We start from the raw sequence: 14,923 nt of genomic DNA, 5'->3' as shown, positions 1-14,923 counted from the left end.
CTTGTGAGAGAACAGGCTGGTATGAGTCCATGTTTAGGTGGAGTATATTATGCATTTCGCCTGTACACATTTGAGGAGAGTGTATGAATTTACGTGTGTTTGTGTGTCTCTTTTGTACGTGTGTATTTTGCTGACAGTTCTCAAAGCAGAAGCCTTGAAGGTGAGATGGATGTGGGTTGCTAGGCTACAGTAGGTGCGGGGTGCTGCCGCAAGCTGAGTCATAAGTAAAGTCGGGGCCGGTTCCAGGCGTTATCAACTGTATTCAGGGCTGGCTTTCACTTTTTGGGGCTCTAAGCTAATTTATTTTTACAACATGGGCTGTAAAGAAAATGTTGCAGTTTCAAAGCAAGTTTGCTGCAATTTTACACATTTGCCATGTCAATATGACTTCTGAGTGAGAGTGACTAACAAAATCAATGGGGGCCCCATGGAGGTCAGGGTAATTTGACCATGATAACTACAAGTATAGATACCTGGCTAGACTCATTTACCAATCTAAAACATTTTAGCTGACATGGGCTAGTTGAGGGACTGTCAGTGACTGACATGGGCTAATTGAGTGACTGTCAAAATGCCGATGCACAACAATCTAAATTGCACCTTGTATACTCTACTATTCTAACTCTCAACAGTAAGTTGAGCCCCCGACTGATTTCTTAAAATGCCTGGGGCTTATGTAGTGTTTTCACCCATCCCCTCCACACCCAGCCCCTCCACACCCAGCCCCTCCACACCCAGCCCCTCCACACCCAGCCACTCCACACCCAGCCCCGCAGTATCCTCTCCACTTCTCTCTCATACACCCTTCTCTTTCAGCTTTACCTGCTTTCTCTCTACCTCTCGCTTTTCTCTCTATTTCTCGCTCTCTCTCACGGCAGCATCCTCAGTCTTTCTCTCTCTTTGTGATTCCTCTATCTCTCTGTCCTTTTTTGTGATATAAGATATGCAGATTGGCTACATGCCCAGAGTTCCATTACTATTGTCTTTGCTGATATTGTATTTCTCTCTTTCCTCAACGTGGCTCATACTTTGATTGGTAAAAGGGGGCATTGATTGACTTGGCCCTGTAGTTTGGGCTCCGCCCTGACTCTCGGTCAGTTTAATGCAGAATCAGTATTTTCACCTGTAATGGCCCCAGAGTTTAAGTGGGTGGTTTGAAACCTTGGTGCATTTCTACATAGAATTTCAAACATCCCAAATAAATATTTGCTGACTGTATTTATTTGCTGACTGTCCTGTGGAGACCCAATAGTGGTTGTACTGGGAATAAGTACAGTTTCTAATGTGTGTTCTTTGGAGTATGTGTGATATTATACAGTAGCACTACTATAGTATGTGTGATATTATACAGTAGCACTACTAGAATATGTGTGTTATTATACTGTAGGACTACTAGAGTATGTGTGATATTATACAGTAGGGCTACTAGAGTATGTGTGATATTATTCAGTAGACCTACTGGAGTATGTGTGTTATTATACAGTAGGACAACTGGAGTATGTGTGATATTATACAGTAGACCTACTGAAGTATGTGTGATATTATACAGTAGCACTACTAGAGTATGTGTGTTATTATACAGTAGGACTATTAGAGTATGTGTGATATTATACAGTAGACCTACTGGAGTATGTGTGTTATTATACAGTAGGACTACTAGAGTATGTGTGTTATTATACAGTAGGACAACTGGAGTATGTGTGATATTATACAGTAGACCTACTGGAGTATGTGTGATATTATACAGTAGTACTACTAGAGTTTGTGTGTTATTATACAGTAGGACTACTAGAGTTTGTGTGTTATTATACAGTAGGACTACTGGAGTATGTGTGATATTATACAGTAGGACTACTGGAGTATGTGTGATATTATACAGTAGGACTACTGGAGTATGTGTGATATTATACAGTAGGACTACTGGAGTATGTGTGATATTATACAGTAGGACTACTAGAATATGTGTGTTATTATACAGTAGGACTACTGGAGTATGTGTGATATTATACACTAGGACTACTGGAGTATGTGTGATATTATACAGTAGACCTACTGGAGTATGTGTGATATTATACAGTAGACCTACTGGAGTATGTGTGATATTATACAGTAGCACTACTAGAATATGCGTGTTATTATACAGTAGGACTACTAGAGTATGTGTGCTAGTATACAGTAGACCTACTGGAGTATGTGTGTTATTATACAGTAGACCTACTGGAGTATGTGTGATATTATACAGTAGGACTATTAGAGTATGTGTGTCATTATACAGTAGACCTACTGGAGTATGTGTGATATTATACAGTAGGACTACTAGAGTTTGTGTGTTATTATACAGTAGGACTACTGGAGTATGTGTGATATTATACAGTAGGACTACTGGAGTATGTGTGTTATTATACAGTAGACCTACTAGAGTATGTGTGATATTATACAGTAGGACTACTAGAGTTTGTGTGTTATTATACAGTAGGACTACTGGAGTATGTGTGATATTATACAGTAGGACTACTGGAGTATGTGTGTTATTATACAGTAGACCTACTAGAGTATGTGTGATATTATACAGTAGGACTACTAGAGTTTGTGTGTTATTATACAGTAGGACTACTAGAGTTTGTGTGTTATTATACAGTAGGACTACTGGAGTATGTGTGATATTATACACTAGGACTACTGGAGTATGTGTGATATTATACAGTAGGACTACTGGAGTATGTGTGATATTATACAGTAGACCTACTGGAGTATGCGTGATATTATACAGTAGGACTACTAGAGTATGTGTGTTATTATACAGTAGGACTACTGGAGTATGTGTGATATTATACAGTAGGACTACTGGAGTATGTGTGATATTATACAGTAGGACTACTGGAGTATGTGTGATATTATACAGTAGACCTACTGGAGTATGTGTGATATTATACAGTAGGACTACTAGAGTATGTGTGTTATTATACAGTAGGACTACTGGAGTATGTGTGATATTATACAGTAGGACTACTGGAGTATGTGTGATATTATTCAACTTCCCCTAACGTAACCCAATGTTGAGACAGAATGTTTTAGTCTGTTTTACCCTAGTCACTACTACCTCATTGCATAGTATAGTTGCCTGTATCAGTTCTAGTTTTGGAGTTGGATTACTAATTCCATTGCCTTTTATTGATGTCAGAAACTCTACCACAGTAGGTTGTTGGCACCCTAATTGGGGAGGACGGGCTCGTGGTAATGGCTGGAATAGGTGGAATAGGTCAAATATATAAAACACATGGTTTTCATGTGTGTGATGCCATTCCATTTGCTCCGTTTCGGCCATTATTATGAGCCATCCTCCCCTCAGCAGCCTCCTGTGCACTCTACAGCACCTCAGCAGCAGAAGCTTACTCTGATCTTTACACTTTTATTTCACAGCTCTCGGTTTAAAAGTCATGTTGCTATTTTAGCTCAATCCCTGACCTCTGGCCTTCCCAGCTGGGACATGTCCCTCCAGTCCATGGGAGGCACTGCCCTATTGGCTGAGCCTAGCTGTCCATCAGGGGGTGAAGTGCCCTCATTGGTGGAGAGCAGTTTACGCCCGGCTGCTATGCAGGGCCTCATTCCAGAATGCTATAAAAAGAGTGTGTGAGGAGTCGCTCTGGGCTGTTGGTCTCAGAGTGTGTGTGTACCATAAGGTAGGGCCGTGTCTTGTGTGTTTGGTAAAGGAATTTAAAGCAACACTGCAAGCATGACTACTGCCCATAAGTTGGTGATCGTCCGTCATGGCGAGAGTGAGTGGAACCAGTACAACAAATTTTGCGGCTGGTTTGATGCCGACCTCAGCGAGAAGGGCCTGGAAGAGGCCAAACGTGGTGCCAAGGCCATCAAGGACGCCGGAATGAAGTTTGACATCTGTCACACCTCCGTGCTGAAGCGAGCAGTCAAGACCCTGTGGACCATCCTGGAGGGCACAGACCAGATGTGGCTTCCCGTGTACCGCACATGGCGTCTGAACGAGCGCCACTACGGCGGCCTGACAGGTCTCAACAAGGCAGAGACAGCCGAGAAGCACGGAGAGGAGCAGGTCAAGATCTGGCGTCGTTCCTTCGACATCCCCCCTCCCCCCATGGAACACGACCACGCCTTCCACAAGATCATCAGTGAAGTAAGAGGCCGGTGTTGCTGGTGGTGAATAGTAGTACATCACAAAACAGACTTGTGAACCACATTTTAGGTCTGTGACTGCTAACATAATAATAATAATAACACCTGACACATTATTTTAAAGCGTTGCGTGCAACTACCCCTGGAATATGTTCCCATTGTACAAGGAAACCAGTCAATTTCAGGAGATTTATGACTTGCTTAGGAGATCCTGCAAGACTTGCAGGTTTCAGTCGAAGTAAAACAGCATTCATTGGATGGATGGAACAGTGTTGGATGAAATTCTAGAACTTCTCATGTAAGACTTGTTACTTGTATGAGCCAAAACATGTACTGTACGAATCAAATTAAATCAAATGTTATTTGTCACATGCGCCCCGAATAGAACAGGTGTAGACCTTACCGTAAAATGCTTAATTACAAGCCCTTAACCAACGATGAAGTTTTAAGTTAAGTTACGAAGATATTTACTAAATAAACTAAAGTAAAAATGTTTTTTAAAAGTAACACAATTAAATAACAATAACAAGGCTATATACAGGGGGTACTGGTACCGAGTCAATGTGCGGGGGTACAGGTTAGTCGAAGTAATTTGTACATGTAGGTAGGGGTAAAGTGACTATGCATAGATAAAAAACAGCGAGTAGCAGCAGTGTAAAACAAAGGGGAGGGGGCAGTCTCATTGTTCACCAGTCTTATTGCTTGGGGGTAGAAGCTAAGGAGCATTTTGGACCTAGACTTGGCGCTCCGGTACCGCTTGCCGTGAGGTAGCAGAGACAACAGTCTATGACTTGGGTGATTTCCTCTAACATGTACTGCTTGAGGTACTACGTAGGCTTTGCCAGGTTTCATTTGCAGCCCTCTAGGATGTTACATCATACATGCTTTTGTACATTTGAGCAGTGTAACCCAACATGCTGTTCTGTCCTCCCACCAGTCAAGGCGCTACAAGGGCCTGAAGCCCGGTGAGCTGCCCACATGCGAGTCCCTGAAAGACACTATTGCCCGTGCCCTGCCCTACTGGAACGATGTCATCGTACCTGAGATCAAGGCTGGCAAGAACGTCATCATCGCTGCCCACGGCAACAGCCTCCGCGGAATTGTCAAGCACTTAGAGGGTTGGTATTATGGGCTGCTGCAGTGGCTGGACACAGGGGGGTCAGGAAGTGGGAGAGGAGGTACAGGGAAAAAGGTTAGAGTTAATGTTTCACAAGGAATGTTGGCATGTTGTCAAACATCACATGACTCACAGATCTAACAGATGCATAGCCCCTGCACAAACTGAAAGGTCTGCAGCCTGCAACAAGTAAGGATGATGCACAGTAGTAATGATGATACACAGTAGTAATGACGGTACACAGTAGTAATGATGGTACACAGTAGTAATGATGGTACACAGTAGTAATGATGGTACACAGTAGTAATGATGATACACAGTAGTAATGACGGTACACAGTAGTAATGATGGTACACAGTAGTAATGATGGTACACAGAAGTAATGATGGTACACAGTAGTAATGACGGTACACAGTAGTAATGACGGTACACAGTAGTAATGATGGTACACAGTAGTAATGATGGTACACAATAGTAATGATGATACACAGTAGTAATGACGGTACACAGTAGTAATGATGGTACACAGTAGTAATGATGGTACACAGTAGTAATGATGGTACACAGTAGTAATGATGATACACAGTAGTAATGATGGAACACAGTAGTAATGATGGTACACAGTAGTAATGATGGTACACAGTAGTAATGATGGTACACAGTAGTAATGATGATACACAGTAGTAATGATGGAACACAGTAGTAATGATGGTACACAGTAGTAATGATGGAACACAGTAGTAATGATGGTACACAGTAGTAATGATGGAACACAGTAGTAATGATGGCACACAGTAGTAATGATGGAACACAGTAGTAATGATGGTACACAGTAGTAATGATGGTACACAGTAGTAATGATGGAACACAGTAGTAATGATGATACGCAGTAGTAATGATGGTACACAGTAGTAATGACGGTACACAGTAGTAATGACGGTACACAGTAGTAATGATGGAACACAGTAGTAATGATGGTACACAGTAGTAATGATGATAAACAGTAGTAATGATGATACACAGTAGTAATGATGGAACACAGTAGTAATGATGGTACACAGTAGTAATGATGGTACACAGTAGTAATGATGATACACAGTAGTAATGATGATACGCAGTAGTAATGATGGTACACAGTAGTAATGACGGTACACAGTAGTAATGACGGTACACAGTAGTAATGACGGTACACAGTAGTAATGATGGTACACAGTAGTAATGACGGTACACAGTAGTAATGATGGTACACAGTAGTAATGATGGAACACAGTAGTAATGATGGTACACAGTAGTAATGATGATACACAGTAGTAATGATGATACACAGTAGTAATGATGGAACACAGTAGTAATGATGGTACACAGTAGTAATGATGATACACAGTAGTAATGATGGTACACAGTAGTAATGATGGTACACAGTAGTAATGATGATACACAGTAGTAATGATGATACGCAATAGTAATGATGGTACACAGTAGTAATGACGGTACACAGTAGTAATGATGGTACACAGTAGTAATGATGGAACACAGTAGTAATGATGGTACACAGTAGTAATGCTGATACACAGTAGTAATGATGATACACAGTAGTAATGATGGAACACAGTAGTAATGATGGTACACAGTAGTAATGACGGTACACAGTAGTAATGATGGTACACAGTAGTAATGATGGTACACAGTAGTAATGATGGTACACAGTAGTAATGATGGTACACAATAGTAATGATGGAACACAGTAGTAATGATGGTACACAGTAGTAATGATGGTACACAGTAGTAATGATGGTACACAGTAGTAATGATGATACACAGTAGTAATGATGGAACACAGTAGTAATGATGGTACACAGTAGTAATGATGGTACACAGTAGTAATGATGGTACACAATAGTAATGATGGTACACAGTAGTAATGATGGTACACAGTAGTAATGATGATACGCAGTAGTAATGATGGTACACAGTAGTAATGACGGTACACAGTAGTAATGATGGTACACAGTAGTAATGATGGTACACAGTAGTAATGATGGTACACAGTAGTAATGATGGTACACAGTAGTAATGATGGTACACAGTAGTAATGATGGTACACAGTAGTAATGATGATACGCAGTAGTAATGATGGTACACAGTAGTAATGATGGTATAAAATGGTAATGACAATACAATGATAATACTAACGTAATGATACACTCATGACATTACAGTTAATCACCTAACTGTTTGTTTACTGTGGTTCAGTGAGAATACAGCTGCTGGGCCTGTAGGCATAGTATGGTACACCACAGGCACCCAGTCACATAAATATATATATACACTACCGTTCAAAAGTTTGGGGTCGCTTAGAATGTCCTTGTTTTTTAAAGAAAAGCAATTTTTTTTGTCCATTAAAATAACACCAAATTGATCAGAAATACAGTGTAGACATTGTTATTGTTGTAAATGACTATTGTAGCTGGAAACAGCAGATTTTTTATGGAATATCTGCATAGGTGTACAGAGGCCCATTATCAGCAACCATCACTCCTGTGTTCCAATGGCATGTTGTGTTAGCTAATCCAAGTTTATCATTTTAAATGAATATTAGAAAACCCTTTTACAATTATGTTAGCACAGCTGAAAACGGTTGCGCTGATTAAAGAAGCAATAGACTAGTTGAGTATCTAGAGCATCAGCATTTGTGTGTTAGATTACAGACTCAAAATGGCTAGAAACAAATAACTTTCATCTGAAACTTGTCAGTCTATTCTTGTTCTGAGAAATTAAGGCTATTCCATGTGCGAAATTGCCAAAGTAACTGAAGATCTCGTACAACGCTGTGTACTACTCCCTTCACAGAACAGAGCAAACTGGCTCTAACCAGAATATAAAGAGGAGTGAGAGGCTCCGATGCACAACTGAGAGAGAGGACAAGTACATTAGAGTGTTTGGTTTGAGAAACAGATGCCTCACAAGTCCTCAATTGGCAGCTTCATTAAATAGTACCCGCAAAACACCAGTCTCAACGTCAACATTGAAGAGGCGACTCCGGGATGCTGGCCTTCTAGGCAGAGTTCCTTTGTCCAGTGTCTGGGTTCTTTTGCCCATCTTAATATTTTATGTTTATTGGCCAGTTTGAGATATGGCTTTTTCTTTGCAACTCTGCCTAGAAGGCTAGCATCCCGGAGTCGCCTTTTAAAATGATAAACTTGGATTAGCTAACACAACGTGCCATTGGATCACAGGAGTGATGGTTGCTGATAATGGGCCTCTGTACGCCTGTGTAGATTTCCACGAAAAATCTGTCCTTTCCAGCTACAATAGTCATTTACAACATTAACAATGTCTACACTTTATTTCTGATCAATTAGATGTTATTTTAATGGACAAAAAATGTGTTTGTCTTTCAAAAACGAGAACATTTCTAAGTGACCCCAAACTTTTGAACTGTAGTGTATATACATTATATATATATATAAATATATACACAGTACCAGTCAAAAGATTGGACACACCTAGTCATTGAAGGGTTTTTCTTTTTTTTACTATTTTATACATTGTAGAATAATAGTGAAGACATGAAACTATGAAATAATACATGTGGAATCATGTAGTAGTCAAATTGATTTTTCTAACATGGATTAAAGAAAACATTTGCTCAGCAATCTACACACAATACCCCATAATGACAAAGCAAAAGCAGGTTATTTGAATTTGTTTCAAATTTATACTTTTTTAAAACCGAAATACCTTATTTACGTAAGTATTCAGTCCCTTTGCTATGAGACTCGAAATTGAGTTCAGGTGCATCCCGTACCCATTGATCATCTTGACATGTTTCTACAACTTGATTGGAGTCCACCTGTGGTAAATTCAATTGACTGGATATGATTTGGAAAGGCAAACACCTGTCTATATAAGGTCACACAGTTGGCAGTGCATGTCAGAGCACAGAGCAAAAACCAAGCCATGAGGTCAAAGGAATTGTCCGTAGAGCTCCGAGACAGGATTATGTTGAGGCACAGACCTGGGGAAGTGTACCAAAAAATGTCTGCAGCATTGAAGGTCCCCAAGACCACAGTGGCCTCCATCATTCTTAAATGGAATAAGTTTGGAACCGCCAAGACTCCTCCTAGAGCTAAACACCAGCCAAACTGAGCAATCGGGGAAGAAGGGCCTTGGTCAGGGAGATGATCACTCTGACATAGCTTTAGAGTTCCTCTGTGGAGATGGGAGAACCTTCCATCTCTGCAGCACTCCACCAATCATATGGTAGAGTGGCCAGACGGAAGACACTCCTCAGTAAAAGACACATGACAGCCCGCATGGAGTTTGCCAAAAGGCACCTAAAGGACTCTCATACCATGATAAATAAGATTATCTGGTTTGATTGAACTCTTTGGTCTGAATGCCAAGCGTCACGTCTGGAGGAAACCTGGCACCATCCCTACAGTGAAGCATGGTGGTGGCAGCATCATGCTGTGGGAATGTTTTTCTGCGGCAGGGACTGGGAGACTAGTCAGGTTTGAGGCAAAGATGAACGGAACATAGTACAGAGAGATCCTTTATGAAAACCTGCTCCAGAGCTCTCAGGACCTCAGACTGGGGCAAAGGTTCACCTTCCAACAGGACAACGACCCTAAGCACACTGCCAAGACAATGCAGGAGTGGCTTCAGGACAAGTCTATGAATGTGCGAGGCATTGGAAAACCTCCCTGGTCTTTGTGGTTGAATATGTGTTTGAAATTCACTGCCTGACTGAGGGACAATGTGTGGGGTACAGAGATGAGGTTGTCATCCAAAAATCATGTTAAAATCTATTATTGCACATAAAGTCCATGCAACTTATTATGTGACTTGTTAAACACATTTTTACTCCTGAACTTACTTAGGCTTGCCATAACAAAGGGGTTGAGTGCTTATTGACTCAAGACATTTCAGCTTTTTAAATTATTTTTTATGAATATATACAGTGCCTTGCGAAAGTATTCGGCCCCCTTGAACTTTGCGACCTTTTGCCACATTTCAGGCTTCAAACATAAAGATATAAAACTGTATTTTTTTGTGAAGAATCAACAACAAGTGGGACACAATCATGAAGTGGAACAACATTTATTGGATATTTCAAACTTTTTGAACAAATCAAAAACTGAAAAATTGGGCGTGCAAAATTATTCAGCCCCTTTACTTTCAGTGCAGCAAACACTCTCCAGAAGTTCAGTGAGGATCTCTGAATGATCCAATGTTGACCTAAATGACTAATGATGATAAATACAATCCACCTGTGTGTAATCAAGTCTCCGTATAAATGCACCTGCACTTTGATAGTCTCAGAAGTCCGTTAAAAGCGCAGAGAGCATCATGAAGAACAAGGAACACACCAGGCAGGTCCGAGATACTGTTGTGAAGAAGTTTAAAGCCGAATTTGGATACAAAAATATTTCCCAAGCTTTAAACATCCCAAGGAGCACTGTGCAAGCGATAATATTGAAATGGAAGGAGTATCAGACCACTGCAAATCTACCAAGACCTGGCCGTCCCTCTAAACTTTCAGCTCATACAAGGAGAAGACTGATCAGAGATACAGCCAAGAGGCCCATGATCACTCTGGATGAACTGCAGAGATCTACAGCTGAGGTGGGAGACTCTGTCCATAGGACAACAATCAGTCCTATATTGCACAAATCTGGCCTTTATGGAAGAGTGGCAAGAAGAAAGCCATTTCTTAAAGATATCCATAAAAAGTGTTGTTTAAAGTTTGCCACAAGCCACCTGGGAGACACTCCAAACATGTGGAAGAAGGTGCTCTGGTCAGATGAAACCAAAATTGAACTTTTTGGCAACAATGCAAAACGTTATGTTTGGCGTAAAAGCAACACAGCTGAACACACCATCCCCACTGTCAAACATGGTGGTGGCAGCATCATGGTTTGGGCCTGCTTTTCTTCAGCAGGGACAGGGAAGATGGTTAAAATTGATGGGAAGATGGATGGAGCCAAATACAGGACCATTCTGGAAGAACACCTGATGGAGTCTGTAAAAGACCTGAGACTGGGATGGAGATTTGTCTTCCAACAAGACAATGATGCAAAACATAAAGCAAAATCTACAATGGAATGGTTCAAAAATAAACATATCCAGGTGTTAGAATGGCCAAGTCAAAGTCCAGACCTGAATCCAATCGAGAATCTGTGGAAAGAAATGAAAACTGCTGTTCACAAATGCTCTCCATCCAACCTCACTGAGCTCGAGCTGTTTTGTAAGGAGGAATGGGAAAAAATTTCAGTCTCTCGATGTGCAAAACTGATAGAGACATACCCCAAGCGACTTACAGCTGTAATCGCAGCAAAAGGTGGCGCTACAAAGTATTAACTTAAGGGGGCTGAATAATTTTGCACGCCCAATTTTTCAGTTTTTGATTTGTTAAAAAAGATTGAAATATCCAATAAATGTCGTTCCACTTCATGATTGTGTCCCACTTGTTGTTGATTCTTCACAAAAAAATACAGTTTTATATCTTTATGTTTGAAGCCTGAAATGTGGCAAAAGGTCGCAAAGTTCAAGGGGGCCGAATACTTTCGCAAGGCACTGTATATTTTTCTCAAAACATAATTCCACTTTGACATTATGGGGTACTGTGTAAACAAAATCAGGCTGTAACACAACCAAATGTGGAAAAACTTAAGGTGTGTGAATATTTTCTGAAGGCACATTTCCAGATAACCAGGAGTCTATAAATAGCTTGTTGCTCTCTCCCTGGAGCTCAGACAGACACAGTGGAAAAGGCCATGGGCTCGGTTCCCGTTACTGACACGACCTTTCTGCAGAAAGGTTCTGCATTCTCCAGGAGTGGTGGGACCGGGGTGATGCCGACAGGGTTGCTGGGTTGTAGGGTTGCAGAGGGAGAGGGGGTGACAAAAGGGCAGAGGGAAAGGGCAGAGAAAGGTAAAGTCTGCTGAAACAAGCTACTTAGTGGCCCCCCTAGCGCTCCCCTGAAAGAGGAGTATGGACGACCTCCCCTGTCAAAGGTGGTACTAGCTAAGAAATATACCAGCCTTTGAGGATCTGTACTTACCCTCCACTGGGAATACACACGTCAAATACATTGCCTTATGTGAATTTCCTCTATGTGGATGATCAGTCTTGATTTCACACACTAACCTCTGCTCACTCCTAACACGTCTTTCTGTCTGTCTCGTCAGGCATGTCAGACGCTGCCATCATGGAGTTGAACCTGCCAACAGGTATCCCCATTGTGTACGAGCTGGATGCAAACCTGAAGCCCGTCAAGCCCATGGCTTTCCTGGGAGACGCTGAGACTGTGAAGAAGGCCATGGAGGCTGTAGCTGCCCAGGGCAAAGCTAAGAAGTAAGCCAGCCTGGAGACATCAAGAGGAGAAAGAGAAAAAGTGACTGTCCCTCCCCCCGCTCAAGCCTTGTCCACTCAACCAAACACACACGCACACACACTATTGTGGAGTGTCACAGTCCCACTGTAGGTGTTGGTGAAGCCCTGTGTTAAGGGCACAACAGTCTGACACAACAAATAAAGAAAACACATTTTTGTGTCTTTGCCTGTTTCTGCTTTTATCTCTTTCCTCTTCCTCCATCTGTTTTGACATTTTTCCTCCTTTATAATCTTTTTCATCCTTTCCTCTCTTGCTCCACCTTTTCTCTTCTTCCATTTATCCTCCATGACCTGATCTTCCTTCTCTCCCTGATGGGTAATTCACTGGTATCAGCATGGCGATGGTGGTGCTGTGTAATCTTATCCAGATAGCAGAGCAGAGCGGGGAGGAGAGAGAAGAGGAAGGTCACTGAGTTCCTTTTGGCAGCGTTCCTGTGGTGCAGCAGCACCTTGTCTGACTCCGTCCCTCCCCATCCCTCTCATCTCCTCAGTACAGACACAGTACACTGGCTGGGGCTGGCTCAGGGCCAGGGACACGTTTAACACTGGACTAGTCGCTCTCTCCGGAGACAAAAGGACAGGTGCAGGGGATAGTGTGTGTGTGTGTGTGTGTGTGTGTGTGTGTGTGTGTGTGTGTGTGTGTGTGTGTGTGTGTGTGTGTGTGTGTGTGTGTGTGTGTGTGTGTGTGTGTGTGTGTGTGTGTGTGTGTGTGTGCGTGTGTGCGTGCGTGCGTGCGTGTGTGCGTGTGTGTGTGTGTGTGTGTGTTTAGGGGGTGAGGTACCAGGGCAAAGTCAGTGTGTGTGGCAATATAGCTCAGTATTTGTATGATTTATTTTAGTGTTTTATTTTGCTCAACTTAATCAAGGGTGCCAATAATTTCGATCATGGCTGTATGTCAGATGACTGGGTCACAGAAGGGGGCACTAAAAGGAATTGCCTTCACATTAGATTGAACGCAAATGACATCAAACCTAGAGCTGGGACAGCAGTAAAATAACATTTTACACTAACTAGTCTGGATCCTAAGTGGATAAATAAAATCATACTTCCGTCAATTAAGTTAGAAAATCTTTAATTAAATTCTCAACTACAACCAACCTTATAAAGCAGTGTGTTGTAAGGCATTCAGATGTTCTTATTCAGGTTCTATTCTGTAAGGTATCCATGTCTTCGCTGACACAAACAACTTAGCTTTTCCAATCAATCTTGCTTCAAAAATAGTTTTTTCTCTCTTCTTGCATTGACTAAAATCCTTCATTTAAAGTGAAAAGTATTCATCCACATAATAAATGATCAAGCTCCAGAACTGACTTCTCTCCATTTTTCAAATATAAAACACAATTATAATGTTGAATGTGCTATTGAGCAGGCAAAGGCTAAATGCTACCTACTAACAGTGGTGTTGATATGGAAGTAAATACCAGAGTTGTTCAATGTATAATCTATAGGAGAAATTAGAGTATCAATGTATAATCTATAGGAGAAATTAGAGTATCAATGTATAATCTATAGGAGAAATTAGAGTATCAATGTATAATCTATAGGAGAAATTAGAGTATCAATGTATAATCTATAGGAGAAATTAGAGTACCCTCTAGTGGTTCAACGTGTTCTTATCTGTTGAGTGACTCAGATTATTTTCCACATTATTAGAATAGCATGTGTGGGGAGACAGAAGCAGCTGAGCCCAATAGGTTGCCATGCAACCAGAATCCACCAGGGTGAGCTCGTCCCACAGAGATGCTCACTGCAGCAGAGAAACTTCATCTGAAGAGACCAGAGAATGCCAGAGAAGCCGGTGTTTGAAGGATGTATTGGCACAGGTGTTGTTAGGCCTGAGATGAAGTCGAGCGTTGCGTCATGCCTAACAACAGCCCTTAGCCGTGGTATATTGGCCTGTCGCTTTATTAAGCCAATGTCTAACTTTTTTGACATTAAACGGTCCCAACGCAAAAGATATGTAAGTGTAACCATTTTTGCCATGCATACTGTATCAGAGTTGCAAAGGTCATCTGGAAAACCTACACTTCAGGCACATAGGCCTACAGAATTCCACCTTCCAGGCTGAGATTGATCTAGGCGGTAGGGACGTGTCTCTGCATGTCAGTCTGGAAAGTAGATGGGCCTAATTGAACACTCCGATGTGCTTCAACTTCTCCGAGGTTACTGTACAACGCACACAAACACACCTTGATTTTACCTGAGTATTTAGACCTGCCTGAGTCATCCTGGTTTTCCCATCTGGAACATTCTTAAAGC

The 14,923-nt window shown here is 41.5% G+C and overlaps 1 protein-coding gene across 1 annotated transcript; it reads left to right on the top strand.

Moving 5' to 3' along the window:
- The first annotated feature begins 3,568 nt into the window (after nucleotides 1–3,568).
- Nucleotides 3,569–12,836, top strand: LOC139388761 (phosphoglycerate mutase 2 (muscle)). Its single transcript, XM_071135670.1, has 3 exons — nucleotides 3,569–4,150; nucleotides 5,087–5,267; nucleotides 12,460–12,836. Exons 1-3 carry the CDS (start codon nucleotides 3,734–3,736, stop codon nucleotides 12,627–12,629), a joined length of 768 nt encoding a protein of 255 aa, XP_070991771.1. The 5' UTR covers nucleotides 3,569–3,733; the 3' UTR covers nucleotides 12,630–12,836.
- The last annotated feature ends 2,087 nt before the right edge of the window (nucleotides 12,837–14,923 follow it).

This window comes from Oncorhynchus clarkii, chromosome 29 (assembly GCF_045791955.1).
Source record: "Oncorhynchus clarkii lewisi isolate Uvic-CL-2024 chromosome 29, UVic_Ocla_1.0, whole genome shotgun sequence".
Lineage (NCBI taxonomy): Eukaryota > Metazoa > Chordata > Actinopteri > Salmoniformes > Salmonidae > Oncorhynchus > Oncorhynchus clarkii.
This window is presented reverse-complemented; position numbering and strand designations above follow the sequence as displayed.